Genomic DNA, 18,247 nt, shown 5'->3' with positions numbered 1-18,247 from the left:
AGTATTCCCGTACAAGCGACTTCGTCTTCTTCAATGGGTGAAAAAGTTCAGGTGTTTAATGTCCTCAGGCCAACGTGCAGTACAGCTGACTCACTGACACTGAGAAACAACTTGAGCTGGAGGGGTGAGCACTGCATTTTTGGGAAATAAAAATACCTAATACCCTAGGGACGGTATAATGGGAAATTTTAGATGTTTTGAAACCTTGATGTTTTCATACCACGGTATACCTTGAAACCGGTAACCGGTGTTCTGCCAAAATCTGCTACATCGGCGAAACGTCCTACATTAGTCGAATTTGACACCCAAAGTACTACCGTGCGCTCTAAACTTGTTTTGTTTAGATGCATACAGGAATAACATACTAAAAAATGCCTGCAGAAAACACTTAAATGTAGTTATATCAAATAAGGACGGTTTAAATACTAGGGCTGTCGAAATTATCGTGTTAACGGGCGGTAATTAATTTTTGCAATTAACCACGTTAAAATATTTGACGCAATTAACGCACATGCCCCGCTCAAACAGATTAAAATGACAGCAGTGTAATGTCCGCTTGTTACTTGTTTTTTGGTGTTTGGCGCCCTCTGCTGGCGCTTGGGCCCAAATGATTTTATGATTTTCAGCACAATAAGTGAGCATGGTGTAATTATTGACATCAACAATGGCGAGCTACTAGTTTATTTTTTGATTGAAAATTTTACAAATTTTAATAAAATGAAAACATTAAGAGGGGTTTTAATATAAAATTTCTATAACTTGTACTAACATTTATCTTTTAAGAATTACAAGAGAATGTTAATAATGTTAATGCCATCTTGTTGATTTATTGTTATAATCAACAAATACTGTACTTATGTACCGTATGTTGAATGTATATATCCGTCTTGTGTCATATTTTTCCATTCCAACAATAATTTACAGAAAAATATGGCATATTTTATAGATAGTTGGAATTGCGATTAATTACGATTTATTAATTTTTAAGCTGTAATTAACTCGATTAAAAATTTTAATCGTTTGACAGCCCTATTAAATACGCTACGTGACTAATGTGGTCAACTGCTTCAAAGCTAACACAAAAAACACAATGGTTAAAAGTATGAGAGGGTAATACATGCAAAAAGTATCTTTGAGGCAGTGAAAAGGTTCTAAATAACTAAATAAAAACAAAAATAGTGAGTACTCAACGCTTCTAACCCATGTGCGCATGCGTGTGGATGCATGCGCAAGCACGCTGACCATTGTGTAGGATGTTTCGCCGCGTAGTAAGGAATGGCCGAACACCGGCACATGCCTAATTGTTCTTTGACTGAACATGCTTGCTTGTAAAACTAGTTTGCGGGCAGTTTGCAATCTCTAATTGCTGCATGTTACAAACTGAAGGTCTTGTCTAGAGTGGACTTCTACTACAGTATCAGTGGGCCCGACAACAAAATGGCCAAAAACCACAAAAAGCTGACATATATTGAAAATGCATTGGAGGGGAGGGCAACGTTTTTTACTGTTTTTAATCCTCATGTCGTTTTCCTTTGTGTTTTTATATGACATTTTACTTTGCAGTCTTGTGACAAGTAAGTGAGTTAAGCTTATCTACTGTTGTCGATGCTTTCAAACAGACAACACTTACCTGACCTCAGGCAAGCTCTGAGGACTAGCCTGAGGAACTTGGATGGTGTAGTCCAGAGTGATCATATGTGGCTTATTGTTCACCCACAGCACAGAAGTGGAAATGTCCTGAGTTAGATCGCTCTGCAACAAAAGAAAAAAAGAAAGAAAACAATGCCATAGGGCATCAAGTTTAACTCAACTCAAGTCTTGAATTTCAAGACTCCCCCAATCATTGTCTACACAAAAGTTAATGAACAAAAAAGAAGGAAGCTTCTCCGGCAGTTATGACCCGTTTAGACGTTTTGAGCTGCTGTTTTAGTTTGCCTGATACTGCTTTAGCCCTCTGAGATAAAACATAATCCAGACATTTCCTGAGCTTTAATTTTTGTTTTCAGAGTGATTTTGGATTGTATAGTATGGCACCCACCTACTTGAAATGGATGAGATGTCTTGCGCTGTCGATGGCAGCCAATGAGTCAAGCGGTGTTTGACCAAGCCATGATAGCAATGTCTTTATAGATTAAAAATACAAATTGTATATTTGATCAAAAAATGGCATTTCAGTACAGTATCGGTTGATACTACAGAGATGGGTCTCAGAAGCCAAAAAATGGTATCAGTGCTAGCCTAATACTTTTTACGGCGCTAAACCATTGAATGCGCAGTCTTAGACTTCAATGATATTGACGGGTCAGATTCGACCTTCACTGCGCCACGCCTTCAAGGAGGGAGCCATCCCACAATCCACTTTAGTTATTTGCAGTCGGTCGCAGCGACACATGCAGCGATCCAAAGCCTGATTTATGTTGAAAAAGTAAGAAAGCTGTACCGCATACAAACAGGAAGGATTGTCTCAGGAGTGATTTGTTTGAGGAGTCAAGGTAATTACCGTAATTTCCCGAATATAACGTGCACTTTTTTCCCCCCAAATCAACTTGTAAAATCATGGTACGCATTATAAACGGGTACATGGATGGAGACAGATATATATATATTTATATACGCACACCCATCACTGTACATGATGTCACCATTGTGTTTCGGTAATACTTCACTGATCGGCCGAATGATTTCGTCTGTGTTAAATTCAGCTTTTTTCACTCTTCATAAAGCACAGAATTTAGTTTCTTGAACTCATTTGAGTCAATGTTTATTGCAGCTCCGCAACCCGGACCATAACAAACGTAACAACACAGTCTTCCTCTGTGTGTCCGTCAACTATATCTGTCCCTCGGGAAACTCAAACCCAAATAACAATAGTTCCTATTGTTCCTGTCGTGTCGACAGCGATGAGCTTACTGGGATTTCCGACTTACGTTCTCACTTTCATTTTACCGTATCAATCCATGGAAGAAACATTTATTTATCCTTTATCCTGATGAAACGAGCTAGTTATACAGCAGCCTTTAAAAGAAAAGTCACATCTGTTTTGTTTTCTCCTAGAGTCTGGTAAGTTGGAGAAGTTGTCAAATCATATTATTACCGTAAATATTGTCAGTTTATGGTAATGTTTTGAACTACCAATATGCTATGCTTGTGCTGTGTATCACCAGTCAGTAAAATGACATTTCTGTATCTGTACGCGAGCTCTGTTTTCTTGTATTCTTCTATTTATTGGTGCTAAATTTAGGGTGCGCGTTATAAACGGGTACAATAATTTTCCCTAGATTTTACAAGTAAATTTGGGGTGCGCATTATCCACGGGTGCGCCTTATATTCGGGAAATTACGGTATTATATTTTTCTTTTCTTTTTTTAAAAGGTCTTTGTTGTAAGGCGGCCGCCACATTGACTGACAGCATTGTACTTTGACATTTTATGTAAAATAAATGTTGACTGCATGTTTTTTTTTTTTTTTTTTGCCCTTAACCAAGAATTGAGACTGTTTTACGTCCATATTCATAAAGAATTCAGGGATTTAAGCATTTATTCACAAGAATTTTCACCGGAAAAGCTGTGTTTACAAATGGTGGCTGCCACATTGACTGACAGACTAGCATCGTACTTCGACATATTTACGTAAAATAAATGCTAACTGCACTTTTTTTTTTGCTTTTAACCAAGACTCGAGATTGTTTTACGTCCATATCTATAAGGAATTCAGGGATTTAAGCATTTATTCACAAGAATTTTCACCGGAAAAGCTATGTTTATATATGGCGACCGCCACATTGACTGACAGACTGGCATCGTACTTCGACATATTTACGTGAAATAAATGCTGACTGCAGGTTTTTTTTTTTTTTGCTTTTAACCAAGAATCGAGATTGTTTTACATCCATATCTAGAAGGAACTGAGGGATTTAAGCATTTATTCACAAGATTTTTCACCGGAAAAGCTATGTTTACATATGGCGACCGCCACATTGACTGACAGACTGGCATCGTACTTCGACATATTTACGTGAAATAAATGCTAACTGCACGTTGTTTTTTTTTTTTTTTTTTTTGCTTTTAACCAAGAATCGAGACTGTTTTACATCCATATCTATAAAGAATTCAGGGATTCAAGCATTTATTCTTCAAAAGAATTTTCAATGAAAAAAGCTCTTTGTCTGTGATTCCACTTAGTCAGCTTTGATGGCCACGCCAACAATGCAGGCCCCCTATTAATCGTTCCAGCGCCCCGTCAATTTCATTATGAAGCCTATGGCCCAGTTCTGAGTTTTCAACAGTAGATTTTTCAAAATGGGCAGCATCAGTAGATGCATCGTTTGGTGTGTTGCGAACATTAAAGATCTCACTGATATCTGTAACATTCATTCATCTTCTGAACCTCTTATCCTCATGACGGTCGCGGGGGTGCTGGAGCTGGCTCTCGGCAAGAAGCAGGGTATACCTTGAATTGATTGCCAGCCAATCGCAGGGCACATTTAGAAACACAACCATTCTCGCACTCACTCAAACCTATGGACAATTTGGAGTGTTCAATCAGCCTACCCTGCATGTTTTTGAGATGTGGGAGGAAGCCGGAGTACCGGGAGAAAAACCCACCCAGGGACGGGGAGAACATGCAAACCCCACAACGGAGAGGCAGAGTTGGAATTAAACCCCCGATCTCAGAACTGTGAGTCAGACGTGCTAACGAATCTTCCACCGTGTCACATTTCTGTCACAAAATTTTAATCCGCCTTCATACCTTGTAGTAAACATTTTTGCCTTGTGGTGCCCGCCCAGTCTCCAGGATGTAGTCATAATTGCGGTGGTCAATGATGAGGATTCCACCTGGTTTGACCATGCTCGCAATGTTCTGGAGAGCCAATTTTTGGTCACTCTGGTCCCCTAAGAGCAACACAACAGTGTGTTTTATTACTTAAAATTGACATGATAAAGAATACTATAATTCATTTTGATTACGTTGATGGAGGCCCTTTGTTACTGTTACTGTACTTATTGTGACAAGTTTAAAAATTCAATTAGAATGAGTGTAACTTCAACAGAGCCATTGCAATTGGCCCATATACGGTACCTTTAAAATCTGGTAAGTGGGCGAAGGAATTGCCAAGGCAAATAACTGCGTCAAAGCCGTTTCCTCCTGGTTTCTGGACGTCTTCTGGGAGCGTCAGCCAGTTGGCTTCTTCAATTACTGCCACGCCCCCATTACCCCAAAAACACATATAAATGAAAAACGATACTACACATTAATAAAATGCACATTAAAATACAATAAACAGTATTTAAAGATTCATATACGTAAATAACCGACGTTGACCAAACAGCGATATAATTTTACTATGCTTATCATATACTGCATGTATGCAATTTAAATGATTTTACGATTTGATTTAGAATGTATTCATTGTACATTTATATGTAATCCACAATACACACAAAGTGGCATATCAGAAGATAATGTCAGTCTTTACATGAATACATACATATATTTTATTATTTCGGAGCACTATTTAGGTAGGCCTGCTGGCGTGGTTCTCGATAACCGTTCTTTTGCACCGATAGCATTTATTGGCTCCCGATTGTGTACCGACTGTATATTATTGGCCGATGGCTATACTGTACTGATACGTTTTTTTTTTAAATGTTTTTTTTTTTTTTAGACATTTAAAAAACAAATACTGAATTACTGCAATGTTAACTTAAATGAAAAGTAATTGCTACCATGGCTTGGTCATACACTGCTTTTGCTAATTGGCTGCCATTGACTGCGCTAGGTGCGCACTCCAATTTAAGTGGGATGGTGGCAGAGACTGAGCAAATGTTAATTCGCTGCCACCTTCCACTTTTAAATGGCTTGGGTGTCTACTACAGATAAACTTAATGGTGGGAAGGTGCATATTGGCCAGATGAAGAACAAATTTTATTTCTTCCCTCACTGGTTTCCAATGAGAGCGCTAGATGAACGTTGGTTCATACGCTACTTCACTACTATCACTACTAGTGATGAACTAATTTAAATTGACAGTAGAAGGATGATTAGATGCCACACGATTGGACTCCTTTTTTTTTTTTTTTTTTTTTACGGCAGTGAGCGTAGCTGGCGGCCATCTTGGATAGGCAGACAGTGGTTGTAAACTAGATCTCCTTAAGGATATATTTCTTGGCACAGTTATTTCTTAGTACTCGCTGACACTGATGACGTCATTGTAGTACTGCACCATCATCAATACTGATCGTAGTATTGGTGCAACACAAGGTCCATATGAAATCTTATGATTAATTTAAAATGCACAATAATTTGTATGGATCAACTTTTTACACTTCCTTTTAATTGAATTGCATAATCATATAAGTTTAAAAATGTGTGTGGGAAAAACTGGTGGCTACTTTTTGATCACCACCACTGAATATAATAATTAAATTGTTGGTGTCACATTGGAACAGAACTAAATACAGCATCATGTTTAAAATGGCGAGAAAGAGAAATAAATTCCAAAACTCTGTCTTCAACTTTTGTGTCAAACAAGGAAGTAAACAAAAATATCGCACCCCATTGGTCGAATGCTGCTTCTTTTCTTCTCTCCCATCTTGACTTCAGTGCATACTTGAGCATTTTGTCGCTAGCGTCCACACTCATCACATTGAAGCCCTCCTCCACCAACATAATTGAGTCCACTCTACAAAACAACAAAAAATATATACAGTAAACAATTTCTGCAGTGTTACACTAAAAGAATCAAGTTATTAGCTACATATGTGTTAATTTAAATAGTTTATCGTGAGGTGGCTTGGTTACTGAAAGGTTTGTTTGATCCAACTCTGTGTGAGCATTCAAGAGAGCAATATCAAAACAGTGTTTGTAGCTTTGGCAAGTTTATACCTGTCTGCCTACCTGTGAATGAAATGACGTAATTGCAATGTTGAAGTCATATTGTTTGTGTGTGCTTGCATACGTGCATGTGTGGTTGACAACAAACTAACAGCAACTGATGAACATTATTGTATCGTTTTTATTTACTGTATGTTTTACATGGCATCCGATTCCATACTTCATTGGAATTGGGATTTGTATGATTTATTTTTCTATTCTATTTGCCAATTAGTATTTGCTGTCTTATTAAGATATGGGTTGCACTGCTCTAGTCATATCGGACTACTTCAAATGAATAAAAACCAACACTTGACAATTTCTGTCTTTATGAAGATAATATGCAGTTTTAATCAATTTAACAATGTTGTTTTGTCGTCATCATCGTTTCCGCGTTGTCATCACGGGGGCAGCAGCCTCCTCAATGAGGCCCAAATAGCCCTCTCTCCAGTCACTTCCATCAGCTCCTCTGGGAGAATTTCGAGGTGTTCCCAGGCCAGCCAAGAGGTATAATTCCTCCAGCATGTCCTAGGTCGGCCCCTCGAGGTCTTTTCCCAGTTGGATATGTCTGAAACACCACCCTCAGGAGGCCTCCAGGGGACATCTTCAACAGATGCCTGAACTACCTCAGCTGACTCATCTTGACATGGAGGAGCAGCAACTCTACTCAGTCCCTCTCTGATTACCGAGCTCTTCATCCTGCCTCTATAGCTGAGCTTGGCCACCCTGCGAAGGAAACTAATTTCAGCCGCGTGTATCCGCAATCTCATTCTTTTGGTCATTACCCCAAATTCATTGCCATAGGTGAGGGTAGGAACGTAGATCAACCAGTAAATCGAGAGCTTTGCCGTCCAGCTCAGCTCACTCTTCACCGCAAAAGATCAGTTAAGTGCTCGCAGCACTGCGGATGGAGTCCCAATCCAGATGTGGCTCTCGCGTTCCAACCTCCCCTCACTCGTGAACAAGATCCTGAGATACTTATACTTCCTCCAGACCTGGAGTGAGAAATCCACCTTTTTCAGGCTGACAACCATGGCCTCAGACTTGAAGGTCCTAATCTTCAGCCCAGCCGTTTCACACTTGGCTGTGAACCACACCAGTGAGAGCTGGAGGTCACAATCCATCAGAGCCAAGAGGACCACAACATCCGCAAAAAGCAGAGACGAGATCCTCCCACCACCGAACTCAGCCCCCTCAACCATCAAACTACAGCTGAGAAGTTCTGTCCATGAAAGTCATGAATTGAACCAGTGACAAAGGGCAGCCCTGGCAGAGTCCAACCCTCATTGGGAATAGGTCCGACTTGTTGCTGACCGCACGGACCAGATTTATACTCTTCTAGTACAGGGACTGGATGACCACTAACAAGGGGCCATTCACCCCCATACTTTCAGAGTACCCCCCCAGAGGGTGCCTGTAGGGACACAGTCATGAGCCGTCTCCAAATCCACAAAACACATGTGGACTGGAGAGGCAAACTCTCATGCCCCCTCCAACACCCTCACGAGGGTAAAGAGTTCCACGGCAATGACGAAAATTGTATTGCTCCTCCTCAATCTGAGTTTCAAAAATCGACCGGACCTTTCTTTCCAGCACCCTTACCAAGAATTTCCCGGGGAGGCTGAGGAGTGTGATCTCCCCAAAGTTGGTTATGTAATGTCTGGTCCCTTTTCTTTAAGATGGGAATCACCACCCCGGTTTGCCACTACAAAGGCAGTGCACCTGATGTTGTCTGGTCCCCTTTCTTTAAGACTGGAATCACCACCTCAGTTTGCCACTCCAAAGTCAGTGCACCTGATAACCACGCATGTCGCAGAGATGTGTCATCCGAGACAGCCTTGCAACATCCACAGCCTTGAGATAACCAGGGTGGACCTCATCAATCCCCGGAGCTCCACCGGTGTGGAGAAGTTTCACTCCCTCGGCGACTTCTGCCCCGGTGATTGACCCGTCCAACACCGGGCCTTTTTGGTTTGTTTCCTCTATGAATTGCAATGTTGGTGGGATGAAGGAGCTCCTCAAATTATTCCTTCCCCCAGCCGACAATGTCTCCATGTCAGTAGTTCCTATGGGACTCATTTGTATGCTGATGACTGTCAGATCTATTTTCCAATGGCACAAAATGGCACGTTCTGTCAACTCATTGAATGCCTCAACGACATAAAAAATTAAGTGAAAGCCACGACTTTAAGTTTGAATGACAGCAAGACTGAAGTCATGGTGTTCAGAGCAAGTAGCCAGGCCTGCCTTAATGTTGACTTCGGTTCATTGTCTCCATTTCTTAAGAACTGTGTCAAAAATCTAGGGGTCCAATTTGATTCTGATTTTAAATTTGAGAAGCAGATTTCTTGCGTTGTACGTGACTGTTTTTATCAGCTTCGCCAGCTTGCTACGGTAAAATCTATTGTTTCACGCTCTGATTTGGAGAAATTGATCCATGCTTTTGTCATAACTCGGCTGGATTATGGTAATTCTTTGTATGCAGGCGTCGGTCAGGCTGCACTGGCCCGTCTACAACTTGTGCAAAACTCAGCTGCTCGACTCCTAACTAAAACCCGCAGGCGCGAACATATCACCCCGATTTTAGAATCTCTTCACTGGCTCCCAGTACATTCCCGAATACATTTTAAGATATTGTTTTTAAATGTTTGAATAATCTTGCGCCACCATATCTGTCAGAACTGCTTCAGCCTTACAGTCCAACCAGAACCCTCAGATCAGCTGACCACCTGCTTCTAGAAGTCCCAAGATCAAGGCTGAAGCTTAGGGGTGACTGTGCATTTGCAGTGATGGCGTCCAGGCTGTGGAACCAATTACCACTTACTATTAGACAGGCCCCTTCAATTACGGATTTTAAATCACGCCTTAAAACATTTTATTTTTCTTCAGCTTTTAATGTGCAATGACTGTTTATTTTATTTTTGTGTTTGTTTTATCTTTGAAAGTTAACTTATTTTGCTGTTTTATGGTATGTAAAGCACTTTGGTCTCCTTGGCGGATTTTTTTAAATGTGCTATACAAATAAAGTTGATTGATTGATTGATTGATTGATTGATTGATTGATTGATTGATTGATTGATTGATTGATTGATTGATTGACTCAAGAAAGGACGAGTAACCTGCACTACCATTCGGTACATACGCACCGATGATAGTCAGCATCTGTTCCTTGACCCGAAGGCGACAGGAACAACCCTTTTGTGTACTGTGGTAAACTCCAACGGTCAGGCCGAGAGTCATTGGCCTATCATAAAGCTCAACCCAGCCCTCCATCTCTCCCCGGAGCAACTCCAGAAAAGGTGAGTGTCCAACCCCTCTAAAGGACTTGGGTTGCACAGCCAGAGCAGTGTGTCAAGGTGAACTATATCTAGCCGGAATCGCTCAACCTCTTCCACAAACTCTCTCTCCTTTCCCGCCAGAGAGGTGGCTTTCCATGAACCAAAAGATAGTTTCCATAACCGGAGATTGGACCGCCAAGGACCCCGCCGTGGTCAGCCACTCAATCCACAAAGCACCGGACCCTGGTGTTTACTCCTGTTGGTGGTGAATCCAAGGGACAATCAGCCCATGTACCTGGTTCGGGCCGGGCCCCATGGACGAAGGTCTGAAATGTTGTTTTGTAGTTTTCATTGTTTTACCATTGAGCTTGTTCATTCAATCTAGACCACTGGTGTCAAACTAATTCCATTAAGGGCCAAGATGGTCCCAGATTTCATTCCAACTAATAAAGAGGTCATCTTTTCACCAATCTGATCTACTACAAGTGTAATCAATTGATTGCAGTCAGGTGCTGCTTGTTTCAGCAGAAAATTCATTGGTTAATCTGTTTGTGCAGTCCTGTGGCCTATACTACGAAGCCGGTTTTCTGGCTTAGCAGGGTAACTTCGAGAGTAACTTTATCACGTGCGACGTAAGTTCGCGGCTATGCGAGACTACGAAAGGTGGATATGTTGGAACCGAGAAGTGTTGCCATGGCAACACACGCCACACGCCAAACCTGGTCGTGTCAGAGTTAGATCTTGCTTAACATCAGGATTCCAATTAACCACGCTCTATTTAAACAGCACTCCTCCGCGGACGTGTCCTCCTGACAATGACAGCGTACTTGGACGACCCATACGACATTGGCGCGCGGATTGTGAGGGGCTCTCTCCCGAGGGCACGGGTATTTCGGGACCGCCAGAATCCGCTGGCGTACCCGGAAGATGTTCTCCATGAAAGATATAGATTTTCAGCTGAGGGATTTCTTTACCTGTGCCAACTGATCTAGGCAGACGTCACTAATGTAACCCGCCGAGTCAGGCCCTCACAACCGCGCAGATTGTGTAACATATCTTTGGGGGGGTGGGGGGGGGTTGTCGGGCTCGGGCCTGCAAATCAAGTTTATTGATCGGACTCGGGTCGGGTCGGGCTGGATTTTTTAGGCCCAAACTAAAAAAAAACATACGTATTCGTACAGTCAAGGGGACTAAACATAAAATCATCATGTTTCGTGTGGTGATGAGTGACAATTATTTCTTACTGTTAATGTACCAAATCTTATTTTATTGTCCTGACAGCAGGCTTTATTTCTTTTCATGGACATAAGTAAACTGGCATATTGACGCATTCACAAATCACACGATTTGTAAATTCGCTGTCAACAGACCCGTTGCGCTCTACTCGCCGAAGCGGTGTTGGATTTCACAGTGGGGGTGGATTTTAATTCCTCATAATTCCGCATGATCATCGCGCATTCCTCCTCCGTGAAGTAAGGTGCCCGTGCCATCGTCACAAGTAGTGTTTGACTCTGGTCACCGCCCCCTTTTATGTGAACGCGCAGTAACTCTGACTGGGTTGACACAAGTTCGACTAATCAACCTCATAATCAGCGTCGTAGCACCGATTGACCACAAACTAGACAACCAGGTTTTGTCAACTCCGGTTACCCGATGGTAAACTGGATTACTTTTGGGGAGGTTGAACTCGGTTCGTAGTATAGGCCACTGGTTGAAATGAAATCCAGGACCCTTTTGACCCTTTGTGGAATTGGTTTGACACCCCTGATCTATACTGTGGGAAGACTACATGAACATGATCTTACATGTTCTCTTTGCGATCCATTTTTAACAAAACAAGACAGATTGGGTAATCTGCAATGGACAACGACCTGAAAAAGTAGTTCACCAACTACAATGATTAACAGCAACAAAGTATGACAAAGGGAATGTACTGTGGAAGTCATTCCAGCTGACAAACAAATCATATCACCAAATTCATGTTTACACAGTTTCACTGGAAAATATATTGAGCTGGGGTTGGAGAGATTCATCCATTTTTCACATAACAGCCCTGTCCTCATCCCATCCTGACCCTGGACTTAACACCAGTTAATCACAGGCACATATGTTGTGAAAATTTAGAACTTTCAGGTCACATAAGAGACAAGATTATCAAATGTAAGAGAACTACAAGGCGAAAACCCACGCAAACATTGAGGAAAAAAATGCAAATTTCACATAGGATGATCAACTTTCAATTAAAGATACAACAATTAATAGAATAATCAACAACAAATTACTTGTTAAATTAAGGAAAGGCAAATTTAGCAATTGATTAATCGTTTTGAGAGCTTGTTTAACATTTGTTTAACTGTTTTGAATTTCTGCCTATCACAAGAAGAAATTCTCTCATTTTTGTAGTCTGCTTTTATTTAAAGGGATCGAAATGTAAAATCGGTCATTATTTTGTATAGATGAATTGTTGAGTTATTTGTCACAAAAAACTTTCTACGGGAGTTAAAAATAGTGAGGCGAGTCGTAACATAATTCCACTCTGATTTTTACATCACGCCACATTGCTATCCTACAGACACGTCATGACAGGTCATGTGAATGTACAGGGTGTCCATAAAGTCTCTTTACGATTTCAAAAATTTATTAAAAATGCAATTGATTATTTTATTCAGATTTGTTCTATTGTATTCAGCGTTTATAGAAGTTTTTATACCTCTTTAAATGTTCTACATGGGCACCATTAGTTGCATAAAGCAAATCAAGACGGTACTCGATTTCTTGCCATGTTTGCTGTTGCACAGCATCATCAATTGTGGCAATGGCATCAGTAATCCTTCGCTTAAGGTCAGTAATGTCCCTCATCTTTGTTTGATACACGATATCTTTAACATAGCCCCATAGAAAGAAGTCATTTCCAGACCGATGGATTGGAAGGGATGGGCCAATTCCTTGGCCGCCACGTTCACCAGATATCACTCCCCTGGACTTCTTTCTATGGGGCAATGTTAAAGATATCGTGTATCGAACAAAGATAAGGGACATTACTGACCTTAAGCTAAGGATTACTGATGCTATTGCCGCAATTGATGAGGCTATGCTACAGCGAACATGGCAAGAAATCGAGTACCGTCTTGATGTGCTTCGTGCAACTAATGGTGCCCATGTAGAAGTGTATTAAAAGAGGTAAAAAAAAAAAAGCCTTCAATAAACGCTGAATACAATAGAACAAATCTGAATGAAATATCTAATCAATTGCATTTTTAATAAATTTTTGAAATGGTAAAGAGACTTTATGGATACCCTGTAGATCAAGCTCAGTTCAAATTAAATACTGTATTGGATAACAGAAAATTGAGCAAACTTCTTCTGCTTGTACACTGAATGCAAAACATGAGCAGTGTTGACTTTTTATCTATGTTAGTACTGACACGGCTCAGAGAACAAACGGACCCAATAATGCAGTGCTCAGAGAAGATTTATTAACAATGGTTCTGAGACGAAGAAGTCTTGGCCCTTGAAGGCTGTTCGAGCAGGGGGGGACGAGCAAGGCGAAGGCCCAGGCAGGATGCGTCTAGATCCGGTCCTGTAGCAGGGTTCAGGTCGCAGAAAAAAGGCAGAGGTACAGACGAGGAGCAGGCTAGAGGCAAAAATCCACAAGGTCAAAAAGTGTATCAAAGGCAGAGGCACAGACGAGGAGCAGGCTAGAGGCAAAAATCCACAAGGTCAAAAAGTGTATCAAAAATCCGGCAAGACAAGGTAACTAGAAACGCTCGTAAGTTGCAGTGAAGGCTAACAAACTCGCAATGGAGCAGAGGGCTGTGTGTGCTTATGTAGGGAGGCTGTGGTAATGACCAGGTGTGCAGGACAGGTGTGTGGAATGAGTGCTGATGACTGAGGGGGAAAAAAAGGAAAAAGTATACAGGCCTGCTGTGGGGCTCTAACAGAACCCCCCCCCTAGGGACGGACTCCGGACGGACCAGGCGCGTCTGGGTGGAGTCGGTGGAAGTCCCGAATGAGGTCCGGGTCCAGGATGTGAGAGGAGGGGACCCATGAACGTTCCTCGGGGCCATAGCCCTCCCAGTCAACGAGGTACTGGAAACCACGACCCCGCGGTCTGGATTTCAGGAGTCTGGTCACGGTGTAGGCCGGGCCGCCGTCAATCAATCGAGGAGGTGGAGGAGGCGGCGTGGGGGGAACCAAAGGGCTCACACAGACCGGTTTTAGTTGTCCAACATAAAAGGTCGGATGGACCCTCATGGTCCTGGGGAGTCGCAGCCGTACAGCCACCGGGTTGATGATTTTGGAGATCGGGAAGGGGCCAACAAACCGGGGAGCTAGTTTGCGGCTCCCAACCTTAAGAGGGAGATGTTTGGTTGACAGCCACACCTTTTGACCCACCTCGTATGTCGGGTTGCTCGAGCGATGACGATCTGCCATCCTCTTCATACGGGCTGCGCTCCTGATGAGACTGGCTCTGGCTTGGCTCCACACCCTCTTCTTGCGGCGGATCCACAACAAGGCAGAGGGTACTCGTGTTGGTGTCTCTGTCTGTGGGAACAGAGGGGCCGGATACCCAAATACAACGTGAAACGGGGAAAACCCCGACGAAGAGCATGGCAGGCAGTTGTGGGCAACCTCAACCCACATGATGTTTTGGGCCCACGTAGTGGGATGTTTGGAAACCAAACAGCGCAGAGTGGTTTCCAAATCTTGATTCATTCTCTCCGCTTGCCCGTTGCTCTGAGGATGGAACCCTGAGGACAGACTGACTGTGGCACCAATGAGCCCACAGAACGCCTTCCAGAAACGAGCCACGAATTGTGGCCCTCTATCAGACACTATGTCTGACGGAAAGCCGTGGACCCTAAACACCTCGTTGAGCAGAGCACTGGCCGTCTCTTTAGCTGTGGGCAGTTTTGGGAAGGTGATGAACCTGACCATCTTCGAAAACCTGTCCACCACCGTCAGAATGGTGGTCTTCCCCTGCGAGGGTGGTAGTCCGGTGACGAAGTCCACCGAGATGTGCGACCAGGGTCGTGTCGGAACCGTCAATGGGAGCAGCTCGCCCGCAGGTGGCCTACGAGGTGTCTTGTTGGTGGAACAGACCACACACGCCGCCACATAATCCCTGACGTCTCTCCTCATGTGCGGCCACCAAAACTTCCGGGCCAGGAGAGCAAGGGTGCGTCTGGTCCCCGGATGTCCTGCAAACCGAGAAGCATGGCTCCAGTGAATGACATCCCCTCGGAGGCCCTGTGGCACAAACAGCAAACCCGCGGGGGTACCGGGCGGGTTGGTCAGTCCCTTGGTGGCCTCTTGGACCTTCTTGATGATCTGCCACTGGAATCCTCCCGCCAAGCAAGATTTTGGAAGGATTGGTTCTGGGTCCTCCACACGTCCCTCTGAGGGAAACACCCGGGAAAGGGCATCGGGTTTGGCATTCTTGGCGCCGGGTCTGTAAGACACAACGAAATCAAAGCGGGTGAAAAACAAGGACCACCTGGCTTGTCGGGCGTTGAGCCTCTTAGCGGTTCTGAGGTGCTCCAAATTCCGGTGGTCGGTCCACACCATAAACGGCTGTTCAGCCCCCTCTAGCCAGTGTCTCCATTCTTCAAGGGCCACCTTAATTGCCAAAAGTTCACGGTTTCCAACGTCGTAGTTTCTTTCTGCGGCTGTGAGTTTCTTTGATAGGAACGCACATGGGTGCATCTTACCGGTGAGGGGTGAGCGTTGGGATAAGACTGCGCCGACTCCCGAGTCTGAAGCATCGACCTCGACTATAAACTGGATAGTCGGATCAGGGAATCTGAGGATTGGAGCGGAGGTGAAAAGGTGTTTGAGCCGGCAGAAGGCCGCCTCAGCCTTGGGGTCCCACTGAAAGCGACACTTGAGTGACGTCAAGGAGTGTAGCGGTGACGCCACCGAACTGAATCCTCTTATGAATTTTCGGTAGAAATTTGCGAATCCCAAAAAACGCTGTACCTCTTTACGTGAACTGGGCCTGGGCCATTCATGGACGGCTCGAACCTTTTCTGGGTCCATGCGTATTTCCCCTTCAGCGATGACAAAACCTAGGAACTGAACAGATGGCTGGTGAAAAACACATTTCTCTGCTTTGACGAACAGGTCGTTTTGTAGCAGCTTTTCCAGGACTGAGCGGACATGAATGATGTGGGTCTCCAGGTCAGAGGAATAAATCAGAATGTCATCCAAATAGACGAAAACAAACACGTTCAGAAACTCCCTCAAAACGTCGTTGACTAATGCTTGGAAGACAGCTGGGGCATTAGTCAGTCCGAAAGGCATGACCAAATATTCGAAATGGCCTATGGGAGTGTTAAATGCGGTTTTCCACTCATCTCCCTCCCTTATGCGGATAAGGTGGTACGCGTTGCGTAAGTCAAGCTTTGTGAAGACCCGCGCACCCTGAAGCATTTCAAAAGCAGAGGACATTAATGGTAGCGGGTACCGATCCCGGACAGTTATGTCGTTAAGCCCTCTATAATCAATGCATGGACGGAGGGACTTGTCCTTCTTCTCGACAAAGAAGAATCCTGCGCCTGCAGGAGAGGAGGATCTCCTGATGAGCCCTGATGCCAATGACTCATTTACATACTTTGTCATTGCCTGGGTTTCCGGGCCTGATAAAGAGTACAGGCGACCCCTGGGTGGTATTGAGCCCGGGTGTAGGTTTATGGCGCAATCGTGTGGGCGGTGAGGAGGGAGGCTAGTGGCTTTGGATTTGTTGAACACCTGTTTGAGGTCATGGTAGCAGGTGGGAACCTTATCGAGGGCCGGGAACTCTGCTTGTTCGTCTTTTTGCGCGATAAGTGTGGTAGAAGCAATCTGGGTCTTTGCCAAGCCATGTGTTATGCAAGTTCTGTCACATGATGGACTCCAGGAGATCACCGTCCCGGTGTCCCAGTCAATGTGGGGGTTGTGTTTCTTCAGCCATGGCAAGCCGAGAACAAGTGGTTCGTGGGGTGAAGTGTAGACATGAAAACTGATATTCTCGACATGACTAGGGAATTCCATCTGAATAATGGGTGTGCGGTGCGTTACCCGCCATAATGGGCTTCCATCCAGAGCCACGGCTTCTAGAGGTGAAGACATCCTGATGAGCTGCAATCCAAGTCGATTGGCCAGGTCCATGTGTAACAGATTGGTGTCTGACCCTGAGTCGATCAGGGCTTTCTGCCGGAGAGAGAAGACAGGTGAGCTTAAGACCACAGTGGGTTGGACCCGAGAGGTTATGCCTAAAGAAACAGTGCGACTGATGGACACTTTATGTGCATAATCTTGCCTCTTGTTGGGGCATTTGACAGCAAAGTGCCCAGGTTCCCCACAGTAAAGGCAGAGCCTAGCCGAAAGACGACGACTGCGCTCTGCAGCGGACAGCCTAGCTCTGCCAATCTGCATTGGTTCTCCCTGTGTGGGGGATGCGGCCTCCGCGATACCTCGGTTAGCTGTGGGTCCAACAGATGGACTGACGGGATGGGGCATCCACTGGGTATATTGGTCCGACACTTCTATGGCGGTGCCAATGACCTCGTCCAGCGTCGAAAAACGGCACCTGAGCGCTATCTCCCTGCCGATCTCTGGGTTAAGCCCAGTCTTGAATGACGAAATTAGGGCTTTGTTGTCCCAGCCGCATTCCACCGCCAGGGAGCGAAACCGGCTGACATACTCCCTGATGGGTTCTCCGCCTTGCCTCATCTGAAGGAGGAGAGCGCCAGCTTCCTGTTCGCGGAGAGGGTGGTCATAGATCTTTTTCAGTTCGGCTGCCACATGTTCATATGAAGCCAGCAGCGGGGAATTCTGTTCCATTAGGGCATTGAAATAGCCCAATGGTGCCCCCTCCAGGAGATTGGCTAGGAAGGCAATCTTGGCCGTTTCCCGGGAAAAGCGACGGGGCTGAGACACAAAAATTAGCTTCAACTGGTTAAAAAACATTCTGCATGTTGCCGGGTCACCTGAGTATTTCGTAGGTGGTGGGATGTTGGGTTCTGGCCACACTGGTGTTTCCTCTTCGGCAGCGGGTCGGTTGTGGAATGAAGCAGCCATGTGGGAAAGCTGAGACACGCTCTGGGCCAGAAGAG

General features: G+C 44.2%; 1 protein-coding gene across 1 annotated transcript in view; it reads right to left on the bottom strand.

Moving 5' to 3' along the window:
• Positions 1 to 18,247, bottom strand: part of gnmt (glycine N-methyltransferase) — a 32,654-nt gene that overhangs the window by 4,757 nt on the left and 9,650 nt on the right. Inside the window, exons 2-5 of the mRNA XM_057860179.1 lie at positions 6,555 to 6,682; positions 5,080 to 5,196; positions 4,750 to 4,892; positions 1,631 to 1,752 (exon numbers count right to left, since the gene is read on the bottom strand). Coding sequence (XP_057716162.1) covers positions 1,631 to 1,752; positions 4,750 to 4,892; positions 5,080 to 5,196; positions 6,555 to 6,682 — 510 coding nt within the window. The remainder of the gene's footprint in view (positions 1 to 1,630; positions 1,753 to 4,749; positions 4,893 to 5,079; positions 5,197 to 6,554; positions 6,683 to 18,247) is intronic.

The sequence above is a fragment of the Corythoichthys intestinalis genome, chromosome 15, assembly GCF_030265065.1.
Source record: "Corythoichthys intestinalis isolate RoL2023-P3 chromosome 15, ASM3026506v1, whole genome shotgun sequence".
Taxonomy (NCBI): domain Eukaryota; kingdom Metazoa; phylum Chordata; class Actinopteri; order Syngnathiformes; family Syngnathidae; genus Corythoichthys; species Corythoichthys intestinalis.
This window is presented reverse-complemented; position numbering and strand designations above follow the sequence as displayed.